The sequence below is a fragment of the Aulonocara stuartgranti genome, assembly GCF_965226115.1.
Source record: "Aulonocara stuartgranti genome assembly, chromosome: 15".
NCBI lineage: Eukaryota > Metazoa > Chordata > Actinopteri > Cichliformes > Cichlidae > Aulonocara > Aulonocara stuartgranti.
In genome coordinates this window covers 39,624,888-39,639,862 of record NC_138951.1, presented here as the reverse complement: position 1 = coordinate 39,639,862, position 14,975 = coordinate 39,624,888, and the positions used below count along the sequence as shown (strand labels likewise).

The 14,975-nt window shown below is 41.1% G+C and overlaps 1 protein-coding gene across 1 annotated transcript; it reads right to left on the bottom strand.

Moving 5' to 3' along the window:
* Window positions 1-3,822: 3,822 nt before the first annotated feature.
* On the bottom strand, window positions 3,823-14,975 carry LOC309689286 (cystathionine gamma-lyase-like). The gene is made up of 12 exons (XM_082505586.1): window positions 14,699-14,975; window positions 13,237-13,318; window positions 12,967-13,062; window positions 12,718-12,827; window positions 12,288-12,422; window positions 12,092-12,149; window positions 11,578-11,655; window positions 11,196-11,348; window positions 8,878-8,999; window positions 7,767-7,819; window positions 6,016-6,154; window positions 3,823-4,770 (listed from the first exon to the last, which is right to left on the bottom strand). Exons 1-12 carry the CDS (start codon window positions 14,882-14,884, stop codon window positions 4,756-4,758), a joined length of 1,227 nt encoding a protein of 408 aa, XP_082361712.1. The 5' UTR covers window positions 14,885-14,975; the 3' UTR covers window positions 3,823-4,755.

Below are 14,975 nucleotides of genomic sequence, written 5' to 3'. Positions count from 1 at the left end.
ATTAAATTCTGCTTTTCAGTCAAATAAAGTCTAATTTGAAACCAGATGCTTTTTGACTAAACACATCAGACTTATTTTGGGCATGCTAGACATAAAATTTGTTAATGTTAAATTTGAACAAAGGGTCTTTCTGTAATTCTGGAGAGGTGGCAGGTTATATTTATGCTTTGTGCAGAGTTAGACAAGCTACAGTAAGAAGAATCTAACAACAGTTGGACTCTAAATGAGACATAGCCAAGATTTCTACAAAAGATGCTATGTTTTTTGTAATGTTTGCGTGAATGCATGTCATTCTTTCTGTCTGTAAACACGATAGCTTGAAGGTTTTGAACAAATTCTGATAAAATCTTGTATGAGTGTAAAACGGGATCATTTTAACAGTCCATTAAAATTTGGCTTTCAACAAAGAAAACAAATTGAATATATACAAAATATGACAATATTCCCTTACTGCTCAGAGAGTGAGCTGCCCTGGCGAAGGTTTGTGCTCTTGGAGTGCTTCTTCTTCTATCATAAGTTTGATGTTCCAGCGCCTCTAAAACTCATGACAGCACATCTTGTTTGTAACAATTCCAAAGTGTAAGATTAACCGTTTCCATTTATATGAAGGGTTTGTGTTGGTTTGTTTCCTGGCTAACAGTAGCATGTTCCTGACATCACTTTTGACTGACAAGACACTGAAGATCACTACTCTCCATGCTGCTGTTCATTTAATGGTCCAAGTTTAAATGGCTCAAAGGCTACTGGTTACTGGAGGTGAAAAGAATCCATCAAAGATCAGAAAATACAGAATCTTTCTAAAGAAAAATAAACACACAGTTCTTGTGTCTTTCTGCTTCTATCATTTTTTGATACCTTTCCGTAATACGCCGCTGCCCACACTGAAACACACGTATGAGCAGTGTGTAGTCAATTTCTGGGAACTGGAGTTGATATTTCAAAACAGAGCAAGCTGACATCTGAACTCCAAGTATTTTACTCTCAGATTTGTGTACACGAAAGTACTGTTGGTCAGACATGATGAAGAGCAGAGACCCTCCAGTGAAGGCAAGTAAGTGGTGCAACAGATTGAAAGCACACAATGGAAGGGTCAGAGCAGTCGTTTTTACAGTGTTTACAGTGAAGACTTTGTCCACATTTTCATTTGTTTAAAATGATGACAGCACATGCTATATTTAACAGGAAATCTAATCCATTAGTCATATTTGTTAAATAAACACCAAGAGCCACACACAGAAATGTGTCTTTCCACAGTAGTCCAGGGTTGTTATTGAAGGTTAAGGTGGATGTGATAAGCAGTGCCCCAAAAAAAGGCTCTGTCTAAATGAGGGGAAATGAAGCTGAAAACCTCAGACGTGTACTTACATTTTCCATTTTAACCGCTCACTGAGTGACAGATTCAAGCCAAGTCACGGATAAAAGGGCTCAGAGCTGAATTTAAAACACTTCAGTAGCCCTTCAATTTTGATCCAAAGCCTGTTTTCCTGTCCCGTTTCCATTTTAGCCCTGAGTTCACACGGGTACAGCTAATGGGACATGCCAGGTTAAACAAGTTCTGTGAGGCTTCTGTGTGAAGATGATTGTTAAGTTAAAGATTTCAGCAAATTTGAAATACTTTGGCAAATGATTGCTGCAGAATATTCTCTTACTCAAAACAAACCTTTACAGTGTGTAAAGCTTCACCACTAGATGTCTGTAGATTAGAATCAGAATCAGAATCAGAATACTTTATTCATCCCGAGGGGTTACAGCAGGCAGCACGCTAATGGCGCATGCGCACTTACAAATGAACCTTCTGACCAACTTTACACAAACATCACATTGGGCAGACATGTCAGAAAGGTAGGCTGATAGGAAAAAACAACGAAAATACACTACATGAGGTAAGAGGAGGAGAAAAAAAACTCCACTCAGACTGAGCTCCTAGTGGGAGAACAGTTTGATAACAGAAAAAACACCTCAGCACAAAAGCACATGATTATCAATACACCATAGAAACACAAGACAAGCAACAGGGGCGGGTAAAGGGTAAGAGAGAGCCGGTGTAGACAGCGCATCCGGTCCTGCAGTGCTGGTCCAGTTGACTGCTATCTTCCCCGGTAGGGCACAAGCATCGAAGGCGTTGGAAAGGGGGAAGAATAGCCGTAACACAGTCATGATCAGGGAACGACAGTGGGAGGCTATTCCAGGGAAGTAATGCACACAAGACAAGACAAGGCTAAGCAGGGAAGATAAGGGTGAGGAGGAGAGGAGAAAAGTGCGACCGCCTTCGCTGAGAGCTAAAGAAGACTGAGTTCCGTTTTCTTGTCCCTCTCAATTCAAGTTCATAATCATAGTTAAAGCTGCTACGGCACTAACGTGTTTTTGTTAGCCGAAAGAGATCAAAAACAGTAAATATACACATTGTTCCCCATAATGGCCGAGGCTGCTCAGCATGTTTCTGCTACTTTAGACAGAAGCTAGACAGACCCCACAGTTTATCCCTGTCTGTGGGCTGTTAGTCCACCGCTTACCTCAGCTGTCAGTGACAGTGAGAAGCATCCACATTTATTTAGTCTGGTATAAAACTATGGTAAACGACTTCTCCTCTGAACAATGACAGCAATACTGCAGTGAGTTGTTGAGGATATGCTGAACTTTGCCTGTCAGTAAGGCTGCTGTTTGTGAAACACTGCTACTCTGACAGTGAATCAACTCTCATATGATGTGAGAATAATCAACTGTTAATCAGAGGGAAAGTGTTAGCTGGCAACATTAGCTAGAATAATGTTCGTTTAGACCAGCGGCCATGGACCGTTTGGTACCGGGCCGCGAGAGTTGAGGCTCACGTGTGAAATTCATGGTTTTCAGGATTTTTATCGATTTTTAGTGTTTTGTTGTTTTTTTAATCGTTTTTATCGTTAACTCTGTTTCCCTGGGTCTTCTCCCGTGTGTTATGAATAATTCTTCTTTTTTTGGTACCGGTACTGATTTATTATGTTGTATTTATCCACGACACCTTAAAGGCAGGCCTGTAAAAATATTGTCGCACATAAACACGGTCCGTGGCGCAAAAAAGGTTGGGGACCGCAGGTTTAGACAGCTCTTGTGAGCTACCCAAAGACGGAAGAGACGTGTGTCTTACCTGCTGATAATAATTAGCTGTGACTATATTGACAAGAAATAAGCATGTTTATTTTATGCAAACTTTTTTCACACATTAGAGCCCTGACTTCAGTTCAGGAGATGACTCTTGAGGTGAGGAGGAAGAGCGTGACATTTTATTAAGAGGCAGCATTACTTTCTTCACATTTTTGTTTCTGTGGTGAGGGGGACTTAACCTCTGACGATAAAGCACAGGTACGATGCTTCATATCTCAAGTCTGAAGGTGCAGGCATGAAGTGAAATGTCCCTCCACCGCAGGCGGCCGCCTACGTATGTGGCCAGTCTCTAGCCACATACGTAAAACACAGTTGGAAAGGAGAGGTGCTTCCACCCACTGCTTTCAAATATGGTGGTTTCCACAAACCACTTCCCTATTCCTCTGTATTTTTAATGGATACATTATAGGTTCATCAGAAAGCAACAATTTGTTGGAAGATATAAACACACACACTAAATCTTTGTATCCTGATGAACATGATACATTTTTCTCCATTTAATAATTACATAAAATTACTGACTGCAGGTGTGGGTACTGATCAGTCTTTTGCAGAAGATCTGACACCTTAAGTTGGGAATTGCCCCACCGTGCACCCCCACCCCACTGCTGATGCTGAACTCACAACAAGACTTGTGCTTGTACAGCACGATGGTTGAGAGGAAGTGAGACGGGCACAGACTTGCACTTGGACTGATTTTAATGGATTTTTTCGATTACAGTAAATGATGAGCTGTGATGTGGGAGTACAGTGGGTTGCACAAATGGCGTGTGTGTTGTCACACAGATAAAACCCAAAGGAGTTCTGACATGTCTCAACCTCTTGTTTAAAAACATAAAAAGCTCTTTATCAAGCATAATTCTCAGAGATGTTCCTGTAAAAACATTCAGCCGTTTCTACACAGACCTCAACTGGAGTCACTGCTGGGAACGTCTTCACTTGTGTATACCAGACCCTCCCACGTTTACTAGCAAATATCTGGAGCTCCTCCTCTCTTAGTAACAGTTCATTTATATCAAAGTTTTGGCCAAACAAAAAGGACATGCAGCATTTTTTGTTCACCTTCTAGTTTGAGTAAAACAATTGTTCTGCATGGGAAAAAGAAATCTCTGTCCAAAACTGTGAGAGCCACTATCACTTCTAACATTTGGTCAGTAGGTGGCAGCTGAGCCTCAGATTGCAGATGATCGTGTGGAGTCTTTACCTTGCCACCTAAAGTGCCCTAAGGTAGATGACTTACGTTGTGAATTGGAAGTGCATATAAAGTAATCTAAAAATCTGCACATTGATACCATGAATCAACCTGAAGACACAGTTTCATAGCCAGGTTATTCAGAAAAGTGTCTGTTTGACATTGTTCCAGCAGTAACTCGCGCTTCATCAATTTTAACTGAGCAGGACTTTGCCTGATTAAAGCCTTCGAAAAATCCTAATTATAACAAAGCACAGAACAAACATGAAAACAAAGTAAAACCAGCCTAAAAGTCAGCCTCCCCAAGAACAAGCTTCCCTGACAGGCGAATGTCACTGAGCTGAGGTCCCACATGTTGGAAACTCGGGTCTTTCATCCCAAATTTGACTCCTCCACCCTCAAGGATGCCATCTGAAGACATTTCACTTCTTTGGATGCTATTAAAGAGAACAGAAGATAGAGGGGGGAATTAAAATAATTTAATAAATACATAAATAAAATGTACAGTCCACATCCAGCTTCTCTTTTTTTCCCCTAAGAATAAAAAGGTCACTCTCTGATGAGCTTAGACAGGATACCAAAATGACTGCGATAAAGACAAGACCAGATTAGATTAATATAGGCCAAAGACAAAACCAGTCACTAATCCAAACCCAGGATCTTACAGAAATATCACCATAAACTACATCACTAACTGACCAACTGATGTCCACAGCCAACTTTTCCTGATAAAACTCAACTGGAAATGAACCCGTCTACCCCCATCTGACCTGCCATCCTATCCAATTAAATGTTTCACAAATCAGAGGTGCCTTTCCTGGGACCACAGACAGTCATTAGAGAGATTTGTCTCCATTTAATATCCATTTTCTTCAGATGGGCAGCAGAAGGACGCAGCAGCATTATCTGAATGCTGAGGACAGGAGGTACAGCTAAACGAGGTCGTAACAAGATTTTAGGAAATTCAAATGCACTGCTGATGACAGCGTAGTTAGAGGATGGGAATTAGCGGTGAATCATCCCAAACCAGTGCGCTAGAGCTCGGAGTTTTAATGCAGCAGAATCATGGCCAATTTGGGTGACCGTAAATCAGAACGAGTTGTTGGTGTTTAGTTTTGCATCCATTCATAAAATACACCAGAACTCACATCCCTAAACTATCCACGCCAACCAGAACAACGACGAATCAGAGAAAAGCACATTTAATAAACTCTTTGCCACCGTGCCAGGCCAGAGACAGTCAGAGAGGTGGACGAAAACGTCAGACGTCGACACCGGCTGCCAGAGGACGAGATGCGATAAAGATGCAGATGCAGATGTCTGGACACAGTCTGCCAAGTCTGAAAGCGATGCACTACAGTGCTGCACTGCAGTGAGACAGCTTAAAACTGAGTAATGAACTTGAAAATGAATTCTGGGAACACGACAATGTTTCTGCTGAACCAACAAAGAAGTTAAAAATAACATTTGCACTGTATATACTGAGAAACAGCAAATATCCATTTGAGGAGAGGGTATCCAAAAGAGGTTTTTGGTAGAAAAAAGTGAACATTTTATTCACTAAAGCACTAGCTTGACCAACAGGTAAAGTTAACCTTCTCAGGAAGTCAACTCAAGTCTCCCGTAAACTTGATGCCACCACAACACAGAAAGAAAACAAAAACTTAATGTCTGATACTTACAGCAGCAGCCAGTGCCTGATCCAGGTCTTCGATGATGTTGGCTTCGTCTTCCAGGCCAACGGAGAGCCGGATCAGGGTGTCGCTGATGCCCAGCACATTCCTGTCATTTTCTGGCACTGATGCATGGGTCATAATCGCCCTGAACGGTATGATAGAGAAGGATTACACATGAGCAGAAAAACATGCTGAGATTCTAATGGAGAGCATAGACAGTGACTTTATAATGGACATAAAGTGTTGCAATTACACTCAACAAAAATATAAACGCAACACCTTTGTTACTGCTCCCATTCCCCATGGGATGGACGTAGAGACCTAAAATTCATTCCAGATACACAATATAACCATCCCTCCCAAACAGTGGTCACAAATCAGTCCAAATGTGTGGTAGTGGGCACATCTGCTATATTGAGATAATCCATCCCACCTCACAGGTGTGCCACATCAGGATGCTGATCTGACATCATGAGTAGTGCACAGGTGTACCTCAGACTGCCCACAACAAAAGGCCACCCTGGAATGTGCAGTTTTGTCTCACAGCAAAATGCCACAGATGCCACAAGCAATGAGGGAGCGTGCAATTGGCATGCTGACAGCAGGAATGTCAACCAGATCTGTCGCCCGTGCATTGAATGTTCATTTCTCAACCATAAGCCGTCTCCACAGGCGTTTCAGAGAATATGGCAGCACATCCAACCGGCCTCACAACCGCAGACCTCGTGTAACCACACCAGCCCAGGACCTCCACATCCAGCAGGTTCACCTCCAAGATCGTCTGAGACCAGCCACCCAGACAGCTGCTGGAACAATTGGTTTGCACAACCAAACAATTTCTGCACAAACTGTCAGAAACCGTCTCAGGGACGCTCAACTGCATGCCCGTCGTCCTCATCGGGGTCTTGACCTGACTCCAGCTCGTCGCCGTAACAGACTTGTGTGGGCAAATGCTCACATTCGATGGCGTCTGGCACGTTGGAGAGGTGTGCGCTTCACGGATGAATCATGGTTCACATTGTTCAGGGCAGATGGCAGCTGAGAATGTCCCAGTTCTTGCATGGCCAGCATACTCACCGGACATGTCACCCATTGAGCATGTTCGGGATGTGCTTGACCGGCGTATACGACAGCGTGTACCAGTTCCCACGAATATCCAACAACCTCGCACAGCCATTGAAGTGGAGTGGACCAACATTCCACAGGCCACAATTGACAATCTGATAGACTCCATGCGACGATGTGTTGCACTGCATGAGGCAAATGGTGGTCACACCAGATACTGACCGGTTCTGGGTCCCCAGACCCCCAATAGCGCAAAAAACTGCACATTCCAGGGTGGCCTTTTGTTGTGGGCAGTCTGAGGTACACCTGTGCACTACTCATGATGTCAGATCAGCATCCTGATGTGGCACACCTGTGAGGTGGGATGGATTATCTCAATATAGCAGATGTGCCCACTACCACACATTTGGACTGATTTGTGACCACTGTTTGGGAGGGATGGTTATATTGTGTATCTGGAATGAATTTTAGGTCTCTACGTCCATCCCATGGGGAATGGGAGCAGTAACAAAGGTGTTGCGTTTATATTTTTGTTGAGTGTAGTTTGAGGGAGTCTGATAGGGCTCATCTATTGGTCTCTGCTGCCCCCTTGTGGTGGTCTGTGTTAAACTGCAGCAAGTTTACAGTAAACCATTTACAGAAGAGTGTACTTTTAACACTACCAAGAATAAAAACACTACAGTGACACTTACGGGTGTTCTGCCAAACTTTCGTACCCACCGAGGCTTTCTGCAATCGCAAACATCTGAAATAAGACCACAAAGGACATGAAGATGAAGTGAAGCACGGCGCGTAATGTGTACAGGCGAGCACAAAAGTTTCAAGGGAATTACAAAAAAATGAAAAAGACAATTAGTAACCCACAACGGAAACAAGCCAAAGCAGCACTCTTCACTGTTATTTGTGGTCTGGATCATTTTCAGACATTAACAGCGAGCTTACATAGGCCTTTCATACACACAGTGAAGTCCACAATCTGTTCTCCTTGGATCATGCTGCTTCACAATGGTCCACTTGTAACAAATACTATAATAAAACTGGTCAAATTAACATGAAAACAATGTTTTTCCAGTGTGAAAAAAAATGTGATGAATTTGGCAGCAAGTATAAACTGATGTCACATGTTAATTATGGCTATTATAATGTAGCGAAATATTATCAACTTGGAAAGTTTGTAATGTGTCTTGTAGAAAAACAGCGTTTGAAAATGTCACTGTGTCTGTGTGCGTGTGTGTCCGGTCAGTGAAGGCATCTGATCCTGATACAGACTCTATGCAGTCCTATGAAAAACTAAGTACACCCCATGACTCATTAGTTATAGAACCTTTAGAAGCAACAACTTGAAGTAATCATCTTGTGCAAAATAATCGTTTGCACACAAAATTGCAGTTGGATTTATGAAACAGTCGCACTGGCCTATTTTGTTCTTACCACAGTGCGTATGTTCATCGTTCATGACCAACAGTCTTGTTTAATCTTCATACAATTTGCAACCTATCTGCACACTACCCCGTCCACATTTCTCTATATAAGGAAGTAGGTTTACCTCTAGGTGCAGCTGAGAAAGCTGTGAAAGGCAAGAAATAAGAAGAAAGTGAAAATATAGTGTCTGAGGTCCAAACAGGAAGCCAGAAGGGATAGTAGCTCGACTAAACCATTTCTTTGTAATCCCTACAAACACAGTAAGGGTGCATTTAGTTTTTCACAGCACTACATCTCATAGTTTTCCTAAAGCCCAGCAACCTGCTTATTAAATGCAAAATCAAACAGGCCAGAATAAATAAAAACTTTGAGCCAAATTACTTTGAGGTTATTGAGGAAGGTAGTAGCATGCTCAAGTTTCCCTTTAATGTTGAAGGCAATCATCCCTGGACACCCAGTACACTGTCTCTTCATCACTTCGTACTGGGGGTGAGACGGCAGGCCTGTGTCAAAAGAGGGAAGACATATCTCAAAATTTCAAATTTAATTTTAAAGAAAAAGTTGGTAACGTACAACTTAATTTAAATAAGAAAACTGACTAAATTATATTTTATAGGCAAAAGCTGTAAATAATTGGCAAAAACAGCACAATAAGATGAAAGTTAGTTATCTACCCATGAACACCAAAGTAAGTTGGAGGGAAAATGCTGATTAATCAGTTTGCTTAGTTAAAAATTAGCACAGAGGAGGGGCAAAAAATTTTATGGATGAGACACATTCAGTTGGCTACTTTCAATAGAAAATTCTGTATTTATTAGAGACGGCACGATGCCACTTTTTTATGTCCGATACGATATCATAAATTTGGATATCTGCCGATACCGATATGAATCCGAAATAGTGTGTTTTTCAATAAAACTGTTTTTTTAATATCTTGCTGCTTTTTGTATAAGTTCATACTCAAGTAAAAAAAAAAAAAAAAAACAAAAAAAAACTAAAGCTATTCTGTTATACCTGTATGCAAAAAAATACACTGCACCCAAAATATTTCATATTTCAGCAATACTGATCAATCTAATAAACTTAAACCTGCTCCATCCTCCCTATTCTGGTATTTTAAAGAGTAAGCAACCTAACTAATAGGGCTCTAAAACTCCCAGCAAAAAAAAAAAAAAAATTTAAAAAATTTAAAAAAAAAAATAGGGACCCACCCCCCACCTCATGATGCTTAATTGACGTAATCAACTTTAATTTGATGCAGTGTGAAGGAAAAAAAATGCACAGAAATAAAAAAAATTTCAAGAATAGTTAAATAGATTCAACATCTTTCTTCAACAGAACTGCAGACTGCACAGATGGTACCTTCCCAAAGGAAAAAGTACTACAGCTTACTAGGGTATATTAGACTTAATAGTTATACTATTAGACTTCTATACATTTTACATCAGATTAAAACTTTGGGTGTAAGATTCGGATAATTATTTATTAAAAGCTAGACATTTAAAATGAGAATAAGAAAGAAAAGTATGTCTTTGTGCCCCCCTTTTCCCTGTTCTTGCCCTATCGGCCCCCCTGGCTAAACTTTGCTAGATCCGCCCCTGCATAGCCGTCAGCTATGTAGAAAAAGATCCTGGTGTAGAAAGTAATATTAAATAAGTTCTAACAACAGCTGATCAAGGTTAAATGTGCTGCTGTTGTTCAGCCGCTGGTTTCCTCTTTCTGGCGCAAAGTGGGCCAAAAACAAACAAGAGAGATGGACTCGCGACAGAAAAGCCGATCAGCTGATCATTGATCAGTTTCATGATTGAAGTAGCAGCCGGAGAGGGAGGAAGAGAGAGAGAAGAGGCCATCGCTCCATAAATCGGTTGTTAAGCTTAACGCTGGAATGCTTTACAAACATTCAGAGATGAACTTACACACTTGCTTTACTTCTCTCTGGGATCACTTCCTCGGAGATGAAATGCTGGATTGCTAGCGAGGCTACAAATACACACAGCCGCTCTATCACGTGACCACACTGCTGCGATGTGCTACGGTTATGAGCAGAGTTATGCCATGTCGCAAGTTTTGAGGTGCTTTTTTTGATATTTAATGGATCGATGACATTTTTTATTTCTCTCCGATATCCGATCCAGTAATTTACGTCAGTATCAGACCGATACCGATACGTAATATCAGATCGGTCCATCTCTAGTATTTATTTATTTACTTATTATGTAGAAATAGAGGGCAACACAAGGCAGGGAGTGCGTTTTGCTAGAAAACCAAAAAAAAAAAAAAAGAAGCGTGCCACGGGTCACCGCTCAGCAACGTGAACTCAAGTGACCGACAGTGACAATGGTTTAAAGAACAATGGTTCTTTGGATCAATGTTGTCGACTAAATAACTGGCAAACAAAGCATAAAGAGATGAAACCAGGAAAGGTCAGACTTTTATAGTTTAACTGTAAGACCACCAGAGTTGTGAAAAAAAAGACAGTGTTTCAATGGGGAAGGTCACCATTGGTCAGTGTGACCTCAAATGACCTAAAAAGACAATGTACAACAAACTGTGCAACTTGGGTTTTGCAGGCTCCTCCAAATAAGCTTAAAGCTAAATCAGCAAGAGTTTCCTTGTAAAGATTGAGATTGGAGATAATGACAGGCATGTTTTGACAAGTCTGTGGTATGTGTGATTTTAAAATGTTTACAGCAAATCACCTGGGTAGAGGACGCGCTCCACCCTCGGATCAGCCTCCAGAAACTTGGCAACAGCCAGGGTGTTCTTAAAGTGCCGCTCCATCCTCAGGTGAAGGGTCTTCAATCCACGGTTACACAGGAAACAGTCAAAAGGAGACGGCACACTACCCAGTGCTGACGCAGAGGCGGGATCACATGAAGAAAAGGAAAATCCAAAGAGGTTACAAACAAAGCCTCCCAAAATCCAGATCAACAAATACTTTCCTACTGAAGAGAATTTAAACTGGTCAGAACTTGAGCCTCCAAATACAATGTGTGGCATGGAGGCATATAAAGAGGTTTATTGTACATTTCCATAAAAAAATTTAAAAAAACACTTGATGCACTCTTTGTATTTAATCACCATTTTGCAGGAACTTCAGTCGCTCGTACAGATCCTCCCTGTTCATGGAGACGAGTCCCATCACCACATCGCTGTGGCCTGCCAAACAGATTATACAACAATAAAGAGAAGTCCAAAACACAGAGTTTATACTGGAGTTGACTTTGTTGCTCTTCTGTGTTTGAGCTTGTGCGTCTTTGCTATGTGATGATGGTGGGGCAAAACTAACTGGGTGAGCATCAAATTCAAACACCTTGACAAAAGTTCTAACTTCACTGGTGATCCCTGCATGTGTTTCTCTGTTTTAATCGTAGAGACAGGCAACGTGAGCATTTTAGCAATGCTTTACAATTATTATTCATTTAAGCTTAAGATCTTATTTCACCCATTTCAGACTTACTTTGGTACATTTTGGAGACATTTTAGGACTAAGGTAATTAATCCCTTCTAGCGTGCAACAGATCATGTGACTAAGCTCACAAAATGTTTGCATCGACTTCTAATGCAAATGTTAGGTTAGTAAAATCGAACCTACCATTCATGTATTTGGTGGCTGAGTACATGCAGATATCAGCTCCCAAAGCCAAGGGGCGCTAAAGGTGCACAAGAGAAACAAGAGTAAATCATTTCCTGAATTATTCCAGGATGAACTGGAATTTGATTGCAGGAGGTTATCGAACTGTTGTTACACAATCAACAGCGCACAAAATGCACCGTGGGTCAAGTTTCACCTGGAAATAGGCCGACATGAAGGTGTTGTCCACAACCACCACTATGTCTTTGTTGTGCTCGTGGACCAAGTCGGAGCAGGCCTTGATGTCCACCACCTTCATCATGGGGTTGGTGGGTGTTTCAATCCACACCAGCTACGTGAGCAAAGAGATGACGTATAAGTCAAACCAAACATGGGGGCGGAGGGAGGGGTGGGTGTAACTTCCAGAAGAGAAATCACTCGAACTGCTGATTCACAATGACCGTTTCAGTTAGCTTAAAGACACGCCCTATTAAGCAACATACTAGTCAAACCAGACACTGGTACAACAGCATGTGTTTATTTTGCAGATAAAATGGAAACATCTCCTAAAAGGTGCACCCAAACACAAACAAACAAACAACACATGTTCTGAAATCTTCTGAAGTGTAATTTTTGCTTTGACATACCTTAGTATTTGGCTTCAAGGCAGCCTTGAGCAATTGTGGTTTTGTGCAGTCAGCAAAAGACACATCCAGGCCGACTTCAGCTGCGATTCTTTGAAAGTAGCGGTTTGTGCCTTGTGATTAAAAAAAAAAGAATCTCTGTTAGTATCACTAAACCACATAACGCATACATAATCTAGGAAACAAGATAACGTCTCATAGCTCACAGAGTTTGTTTTACACATTTGGCCAAGTTGCAAAGTGGTTTCTCACCTCCGTACACGTCATCCATGCTGACGATTCCATCGCCTGCCTTGAGCATGTGAGTGACCGTCACTGTGGCCGCCAGTCCTGAAGCGAGAGCAAGGCCTGCAGAGGAAAAGGTGTGAGAAGTTGTCCAGAGCAGGAATTATTTTCATCATCGTGTCAGAGAAGCCTAAAATTGGAAGGCTCTGTCATTTTTGAAGCGTTAAACATTTAGTAAAACGATGTTAAAACATGTTGTTTAAATTCACTGCTGTGAAATACGGTTGGCTGACGTACAGTACTTTGCTCCGTCCAGTGCAGCTACGGCTTTTTCAAGGCAGTTCCTGGTAGGGTTTCCACTCCGGCTATACTCGAACCCCTACATCAACACAAGATTTTTACATTTCATCACCACGGTCAGCATTTATAATACTTGCTTGCACCTGTTCAGACAGTAAGGGGATGCAGTTATTTAGTGATCAGTGATGACTTGGTATGTGGCACTTTTGTTAAGTTTAAGTATTAAAAAACCCCGCAGAAGTAGATATTTATTATTATTAATGTTATTATAAAATACTTTGTGTTGGATTATATATATGTTGCAGGTACATACAAGCTGTTGCTTCTGCCTACACCCTTTTTGTCTAAAACATAGTCGGGTTTTTCCTTCTTTTTCCTTGATTTTGAAAAATACGGCTTGCTTTGAAAAGATCAGAAAGATGTAAATGAAATAAAAAAATACGTTTTTAATTTTTGGAGAAAAAAAATTACCACTTCTAATGGAGGTTAAGTGGTTTGTGTGAAGAAAGCTGACCTGAGTGCAAAAACTCAAAAAAAAAAAAAAGTTTAACTGGTAATGCATTACAAATGAGGAGTATGCAAAGTACCCATGAAGGTGATGTCCAGGTGAAAATAAGTCCAATTCATCAGCCCTCTGCGACTGTTGATATGAGGTGTTTGTATTGATATGCTTGTGTGTGCATTATTAAATTATAACATCCCCACTTTGGTGTCGTGTTCATTGTTCAAAAAGTTTTGTGGATTCTTTAAATGCCTAAGCTGTGCTGCCATGACCTTTTTACAGAGAAGAGGTTTTCTCCTGGCAGCCCTTGCAAATAAGAAAAAAAAAAAAGTTTAACTGGTAATGCATTACATATGAGGAGTCTTATAACTGTGAAACATTAAGCAATGAAAACTGACACTAGTGAACTCTGCCCTCAAGAATTTCTTTCCTGTGTAATGTCCTGCCTCTTTTTGTCAGTGTAGTGCTAGAAATCTGTCATCTGTAAGCCAATCAATGCCAGAAGCAATGAGAAGGGAAAAAACGACTTTAACAATCTGAAACATGAAGAGATAATGATGTTAAAGCGGAAACAAAACAATATTTATCTAACACAGACTCCCAGTAATGGATGGCCATGAACTGGTTATCACACGCAGGAAGGAATTACAATACAAGTCAAGCTTCATCTTTCGACTGAGGGTAGTTTCTTATTTAACAGAGTGCGCAGTCAGTCGCATGCAGTGGGTTAAAAACACTTGAATTCACAGATTTTACGTTAACTTTACTTACCTAAAGAGACATTCTTATTCATGCTAAAAATAATACAAGACACGCCTCCATACAGAGCTAAAACATAATAATAGTATAAGAATAACCTAAAAATATACAAACACTTAGAAACCATCGGGCTTCGTATCGTCCATAACACTGGAACGAGTCTGATCCTAACCTGGCCTAAAGTAACGGGATACTTACAGCGTGCTTTCCTGGAGAGTACTGCTTGAACGTGGTAGAAAGGGAAATCGGCGGCACTACAGCCATAGATTTCCATTGCTCCGGCTCCTGACCGACGTGTATGGCATCTGTTGCAAAGGATTTATAAGCCGTGCGGAAACCGGCGAATAAATCGCTTTGTTCTTCTTTTTTGTCCGTGTTACTCATGGCAGTGCGCTCCAAAAATGACTGCTGCGGGCTGAAGATGAGTACACATTACCCGTTCCCAGTAATGGTAAAAGACATTTAATGGAGCCGT